The sequence below is a fragment of the Chelonia mydas genome, chromosome 7, assembly GCF_015237465.2.
Source record: "Chelonia mydas isolate rCheMyd1 chromosome 7, rCheMyd1.pri.v2, whole genome shotgun sequence".
Lineage (NCBI taxonomy): Eukaryota > Metazoa > Chordata > Testudines > Cheloniidae > Chelonia > Chelonia mydas.
In genome coordinates this window covers 29,942,137-29,949,165 of record NC_057853.1, presented here as the reverse complement: position 1 = coordinate 29,949,165, position 7,029 = coordinate 29,942,137, and the positions used below count along the sequence as shown (strand labels likewise).

Here is a 7,029-nt window from a genome sequence, read left to right as displayed (position 1 = left end):
TCCTGACCCAGGAGAGAGCTGGAGGAGCAGCCATGGGCTGGTAGCTGGCCTGTATCCTCCCTCTGCACAGATCAGTGTGGGTAGTAGTGAGCTCAACCTGCCCTCCCCATAGCCCAGAACCTGCCCCTGCATACCAGCTGGCCCGCTACAGCCAGAGCTGGCTTGGGACCAGGCTCTCATTCTTGTCTTGTGCAGTTTCAAATCAACCCACCTGGGTGCCTGTGGGAAAATCTTTATTGAATAAGGCAGAGGGGAGACTGCTTATTACACAGCAATAGTGTCTAGGACACATAGCACCCAGTGCTTTGCCCAAGGAGCCTGCGTTAGAGCAGAGGGCACAGTCCCATCCACCATTTAAAAGGGGCTGATAAGGGATGCTGAAGCTGGGCTGCTCCATCTTAGACGAGGCCTCCCAGCTGCTATAACTCTATAACTTTACTCCTCCCCAGCCCCCTCTCTACAGCTTCAAGCAGCGCTGCTACCTAGAACCCCATTTCCCTTTGCCCCAAAGAGCACTGCCACTCTTCCCCCGGAGTGGGCTGGGTGAAGAGTGAAATAACCATGCATTGGGCACAACAGGCCCAGCACCTTCGTCTCTGGTGAGCCGGATGCTGCAGCAACTCATGGCTCAGACAGCAGAGGTGATGGAGGGAAGAAATGTGTCCCCAGCAGAGGGCAGCACTGATGCAGTTCCAAGCCAGCTGGAGCATTCACCAGGCTGGTGGGTGTGAGTTCAGCCCCAGAAGGCAGTCTCCTTCCTGCTGCATCAGGCTCCTCATGCTGAGGTGTGTAGGAGGCTAGAAGATTGGGTTTCCTGCCCTGGGTCACTATTTTTCTTCCTCATCCTGGTCGCTGGCCACTGCTGCCTCCTCCTCACTGTCGTCCTCGCTCTCTGTGCAGCTGTAGTGCAGTCTGTTCGTGTTCACAAACAGGTCACTGTCGTCGTCCGAGTCCTCTTCCCCAGAGGAGCGGGCAGCCGTTTGCTCTCCTTCCCTGTTGCAGAAAGGGGTGGCTGTCAGTTCTAGGCCTGTGGCCCTAGCCATCACCTGGCTTCCTCCTTGGGGCAGCTGCCTACTGATCGGGGCACTAGCCTAAGACTGGAGACCTGGGTTACCTAGGACTGGAAGGGACCTTCTGGACCAGTGAGCCCCAACACTGCTATTGCAGCCACCCTGTCGTAGAATCCCAGTCAGACCCTTATCCAGCTCCCTCTGTAAACTCATTGGGCTGTTTGCCCCCATCCCCTGGGGAGACTTCGCCAGAATCTCCCTCTGAGGGGCTGAAACATAATTTGAGGTTTAATTTATTCCTGGACAGTTGAGAAGCAGTCCCCCTCCTTTCACACTCACCTGGCCTCAGAGCTGGGCTGACTTTCTGCAGTGTCAGAGAAGGCCTCAGGCCTGTGGGGAAAAAGGCATGAGATGACAGAGCAGCCCTGGCTTTGAGACAATGGCTTGGAACAGGATGCTGGGCTTTTCCCCTCTTGGGAGGGCTGCAGGGAATGGGAGGGAATTTCCTCTCCACTTTAGCCCCTGCCCATGGCAGGGGACTGCTTCAGCCAACACAGTCCCTGCTGTACAAAAGGGGCCAGAAATAACCCCAGCACAGACCTGTTTTCCCACCAACACAATCAACAAACAAACTACTTTGCTACAAAATCCAAACTTGTGGAAAAACCTCATTTGACAAAGTTTTTCCCAGTTTGCCAGTTAAACCAGAATCTGAGATTTTGTTTTTTGGCCAAGTTAGTTTTCAAAAGTGTGGTTTTTTTTTTTTTTTTTTTTTTAGAAACTCTATCCCTACCTCCCTCATATTAAGATCAGGTGGCCAGAAAAGGGATCATCTAATCTGACTCCTGTATAACAGGCTCTAGGACTGCCCTGAATTAATTTCTGTTCAAACTACATCAAGTCTTTCCAAATCACGTCTGAGCTGGATTTAAAAGTTGCTAGCACTGGTGAATCCACCACAGCCTTTGGTCAGTTGTTCCAATGAACACTCTTCTTTCCAATCTGAATGTGTCTGTACAAGAGCCAGTGGCTGGAAATTGAAGTTAATGTTTGTCTGCGAGATTGTAGAGCAAGCTGTCAAATTTCTGTTCCCCATGCAGGTACATATAGACTGCTCAACTCACCCCTTAAACTAAGGTTGAGCTCTGTGGAGTCTGTCACCAATCCTTATATTCTTGTGGCTCTTCTCTGACCCCTCTCAAATTTATCAGTGTTCTTCTTGAGACAACACCCTGGGATCCCAGCAACAGTCACACCAGCCCCAAACTGATTATAAATGTGCTCTCTGCCACCAAAGCAATGAGTCCCCTGCTGGAGAACTACTCCCCCACCCATCTGTACCCAGTGCCCATGGAGATAAGCCCCCTAAGCTAACTGCTCTGCTTCTATTCCTACAGCTCATGAGTGGTAGGAATCAACCCTCAGCCCTAGGCTGAGAACTGACACCCAAATTGAGCAGTGAGAGAAACTAGGCCTTGGGACAGCTTATCCAGGACTGGGGTGGATTCTCCATTAGGGTGACCTGGAGCACTAGCCAAGCATGGGGCAGAGCAGGGTTCAGTTCCTGGTTCTGCCACTGCCTTTGGGCGTGTTGCTTTGTGCATCTTGTGCCTCAGTCTCCTCATCTCTAAAACGGGGCTAGAGGTGCTGGGATTCCATGCCGAGTGTCATGAGTACGTCTATGCCAGGGAGGCTGAGGGTTTTGTAAATTCTCTAACACTGGCCCACTTGCTTCAGACGGGGGAAGATGTCCTGCAGGCTCCTCTTCCTACAAGATGGGTCTTGCTCATGACAGCCCAGGCCACAATCCCAGCAGGGCAAGTGACACATGGGCACTGCTGGGGGGAAGCAGCAAGGCTCAGGGAGGGATGTAAAGAGCAGAAGGGCCGAGTTGATGAAATCTCAGCCTCAGTAGGCACACTCAGGCCTGGGCCAATCCCTCAGCTTGGGATAACTCTTTTCTCCATCACCTTGGTGACAGAGGGGCAAGAGCAGGGTGTCTGGGAGCTCATGGCTCATCACACAAGCATGCACCCTCCCCCGCCTCCAACTCCTACCAGAGCCCTTCTTTCTTTAGGTACTGCACATGGTCCTTGTACAACACAAAGTTGATCTCAGCCTTCACCTTCTCGCCCTCTTCGATAGGGTCCACCAGCAGAAAGTCACCTGCAATGGTAGAGGGACAGCGGGGGGAGTTTGGCTGGTTTAGGAGATGGGGAATGGGATACAGGGCCTTTCCTCTCTGGGGGGTGCCAGCTCCCATCTAGCCCCAGAGTGGGGTGATGGGGGGACAGGTGAGCAGGGAATGGGACACAGAGCTGCTTCCTCTCTTGGGGTGATAATTCCAATCTGTGCCCAGGGGAGGTGGGATATGGGGCCTTTCCTCTCAAGGGGTGCCATGAACCCAGCTGCACTGTACTCACCTCGTTTGATCCAGATGTTCTTGCGGAATTTTGTGGGCATGCTCACTAAGAATCTGGTTCCCTCAGCTGTTTCCACGTCATGGAGGTTGTTTCCTGGGGTCCCCAGGACCTGGTGGAAGGAACAAGGGGGATTAACCACAGGAGCTGCTTCCCAAGGGAGTGGATTCTCCAGCATTTAGCACCTACAGATCAGGGCCTGTCTCACTGTTACGAATTACACCTGGTAGGACACGCACACAAATGCTGCGAATTATACCTGATAGGACATGCACAGTTTGAATCTAGGCTGACGCACAGAAACAAAGTCCACAACTGCAGAGTTCCCAAAAGACACTAAGTTTATTACGCTCGAGCGTGGTGCCCCCCTGCTAGCGAGGAGGGGACCCTGAATACAGATTATACAAAGGTTATATACTTTTTAGCAAAGCATGTTGCCCTCGTGCATCCGAAACCTTAGCCAATAAACAAACCCTTGTCTTATCTACCACCTATCCCTGCTTGGTGCATTCCTCGTGCTATACCAGTATGTTAATTACACAGCATGGTCCTAAAGCCATGCGTCAGTAACTTTTATTATCAGGATGGGAGGCCTCACATCAAGGCCAAGAGACAGGGAGTTAGAGACTAACAAAAACCAGATACTGGGAGTTAAGGCAGGCTGGAGACAAGGAGGAGGATTTTCACAGGGATTCAGTATCTAAGGATCACTCCTCCTAGTGTATGATGTGCTGGCATTTAAACAATGGTGGGCCCCAAACCAAAATGGAGTCACATGTGCTAACTTTTCCTTAACACTCACAGTGACACTCTAGTTCAACCACCAGAGCTGGGCTGGATGCAGGAATGGCTGAGGTGGGTATTCCATAGCCTGACTTATGCAGGAGTTCAGACTAGATGATCAGGCTCCAATTTTGGCCTTGAAATCTACTGCCCACATAGGGCTTTTAAATGGCTTACACTCTGCCTTGCCCATAACACTCACAGCAAGACAATGACTGCCTGAAGCATGGGATTGGACTGCAGGGAGCAGGAAGGGATTTTCTTCCCCAATGCACAATTAGACAGATGTATTTGGGGGTTTTCTTGCCTTCCTCTGAAGCATGAAGCTCACCAGTGTTTAAGGGATATGATTAAGGGCAGGGAAGTGCTGAGATGAGACATGCCCAGATGCTCCCCGCAAGCAACCCACACCCCATGATGCAAAGGAAAGTGAAAACCCTCAAGGTCCCAGTGGAGCCCAGCTAAGCAGCGTTGCTCCCTCTCTCACCCGGACAATCTGCTGTTGAGGAGACGGCACCACGTACTCCTCCAACACCTCTTTCACCACATGCTTGCGTTTGGTTGCTTGGGACATCCTGGTGCGTTAGCCCTCGGGGACAGGATCCCTGCAGGGTGTGTGAAGTGCTGAATGGCTGGAAGGCTATAAGGAGAGAAGGAACAGTAAAGGGAGAAGAGCCTTGTTGCATCTTCCCAAGATCAAATAAGCTTCTAAAGGCAACGAGTCCCCCAGTGAGAAGGGCACAGGACTGGGAGCCAGGAAATCTGGGTTCTATTGCAAGCTCTGCTGCTGACTTTGGGCAAGTCCCTTTGCCACTCAGTGCCTCAGTTTCCCCTCTCTCTCCCGCAACCCAGACCCTTTGTCTAGATAGGGTACAAGCTCTCTGGGCAGGGGCTGCTTCTCACTAAGTGTCTGTGTACCACCTGGCATGATGGCATCAGGATCTGTACAGCACCCAGTACCACGTAGGCACAGAGTGCCTGCCAGCCTCTTAACTGAGATCAGGGCCCCATTGTGTCAGGCACTGTAGAGACACACAGTGAGAGACAGTCCCTGCCCTGAAGAGCTTGCGGTCTAAATAGACAAAGGGCAGGAGAAAATGAAGCACAGTGAGAAGGGTCATGGAGGGGGCAGAACAGAACCCAGGCAGCCCTGGGTCCCTTGCTATCGCCTTGCCCATTAGACCACACTGCCTATCCATCAAGGATGTCCCTTTGATCCTAGGTTATCAGAAAAGGTTACTAGAGGTGCCCCATCTACCTTCTCTACTCCCCCTAGAATCGGGCAGAGATTGTCTGCTCTCCCAGGAAGCCAGCAGCACCACTACCTGCAAGGTACCTGTTTGGGGGATAAAGAAAGGCTGTCCGTCTCTGATAGTAGAGGATCCAGCGCTGAATTCAGTCCTCGAGGCATCCACCAGCACTGGACACACTGGAAGAGGAACAAAGACAACTCTGTGGTTCATGGAAATGGAGGGAGACTCCCTCACTCAGGGAATGAGGCAGCTCCAAGATTCCTCCACTCTACTGGAAAATTCCAGGCCAGGCTCCACACGTTGTCTCCCGTAGTGCTGTAATAATTCTACTGAGAACAGTTTAGCCATGAATCTCAAAGTGCTTTACCACAAGGAGGTCAGGATCATCAATAGGGAACTGAGGCACAGGAAGGGGAAGGGACAACACAGGCAAACAGCGGAAGGTGAAACTGAGGCAGAGACGGAGCATAACAGGGAATAGATCCCAGGCATCTTGAGTGCCAATTAAGTACACCGTCCCACTGGGCCATGGAAAGATTGCCAGCAATTCTGCTGATGATTGCAGGAATGAGGTTAATTCTTCAGGGCTGAATCAGCTTCCCAGATAAAAATCTCATCCACATCAGAGAATGAAGCAAAGACCCCACAGAGACCATGGAAACCAAGAAGAGGTTGATCCAGACAGTTTGTGCCATAACCTTGTTATTGTTTCCTTGCAGTCAGAAACAGATGAGTGGGGTTGAGTGAATGAGTCACCTCTGTGACTCAGTTTCCCTCACCTAAAAAGATGGGGATAATTCCTGCATTATCAGTCCGTGCTGAGATTCATTCCAGCCTTGCCCTAAGCATTCAACCCGCCCCCCGCTGGGATGGAACCCAGGAGCCCTACCCTTGCCCCCATCGCAGAGATTAGTCCCAGCTGATTCTCCACCCCCCCCCCCGCCCCCGAGATGCGAGGGCCGGGTCCCCTCTAGGGCTATTGCATGTCACGGGGGTGGGTGCGGGGGAGCTCCTTCCCCTGCGCGGGGTTTATGACCCAGACCACCCCTTGGGGGCGGGGAGGTTTCCTGTTCCCCAAACACCCGCGGGGGCTGGACTGGTGTGAGCGCCTCTGCCGCCGCCCCCCTGGAGCCTCCCGCCCTACCTCTCTCCACATGGGGGGGAACCGAGTCGCGTCAACCGCTTCCGCCTCCCGAGCCCTTCCCCACCCCACTTCCGGGGGTGCCGCTCGCTTCCGGCTCCTGACCCGCTTCCGGGCGCCTCTGCGCCCTGCCCTGGTATCCCCTGGTCCCCTCCCGGGCCCCAGCGCCGTCCTCGGGGCAGCCCGGGGGCGTTATTATGGGATGGAAGGGTTGCTACGGGCCATCCCCAGCGACAACAGGCGGCGTCAGAGGCTGGCCCCCGCCCATTGGTTACTGCTGGGGTACCATCGAGTTTTCAACTGGCTAGAGTGGCGATTCTGAACTCTGTGGTTCCAAGTGTGGCTGGAGAGTTCCTGCGAGGGCGCCAGGGCTGTCAGGACTCATAGAGCGGATGTAGCCGAGAGAGACTCTGTACTCTATG

General features: G+C 53.1%; 1 protein-coding gene across 6 annotated transcripts; it reads right to left on the bottom strand.

Moving 5' to 3' along the window:
• Positions 1-216: 216 nt before the first annotated feature.
• On the bottom strand, positions 217-7,028 carry EIF1AD (eukaryotic translation initiation factor 1A domain containing). Of its 6 annotated transcripts, XM_043550788.1 has the most exons (8): positions 6,611-6,849; positions 5,536-5,642; positions 5,397-5,404; positions 4,701-4,853; positions 3,434-3,542; positions 3,068-3,176; positions 1,350-1,400; positions 217-996 (listed from the first exon to the last, which is right to left on the bottom strand). In XM_043550788.1, exons 4-8 carry the CDS (start codon positions 4,785-4,787, stop codon positions 828-830), a joined length of 525 nt encoding a protein of 174 aa, XP_043406723.1. In that variant the 5' UTR covers positions 4,788-4,853; positions 5,397-5,404; positions 5,536-5,642; positions 6,611-6,849; the 3' UTR covers positions 217-827. The 6 variants fall into 6 exon arrangements, with proteins under 6 accessions (XP_043406723.1, XP_043406724.1, XP_043406725.1 ...); XM_043550789.1 differs by lacking the exons at positions 5,397-5,404; positions 6,611-6,849 and adding an exon at positions 6,894-7,028 and having other exon boundaries at positions 5,550-5,642; XM_043550790.1 differs by lacking the exon at positions 5,397-5,404 and having other exon boundaries at positions 5,550-5,642; positions 6,713-6,851.
• Between the last annotated feature and the right edge of the window lies 1 nt (position 7,029).

Excerpts from the sequence above, each read along its gene's own strand:
- EIF1AD (XM_043550789.1), bottom strand. The coding sequence starts at position 4,787 with ATGTCCCAAGCAACCAAACGCAAGCATGTGGTGAAAGAGGTGTTGGAG. Across the intron at positions 3,177-3,433 it reads GAACATCTGGATCAAACGAG|GTGACTTTCTGCTGGTGGAC; the intron begins GTGAGTACAGTG and ends CTACCATTGCAG. Across the intron at positions 997-1,349 it reads CAGCCCAGCTCTGAGGCCAG|CAGGGAAGGAGAGCAAACGG; the intron begins GTGAGTGTGAAA and ends CCCTTTCTGCAA.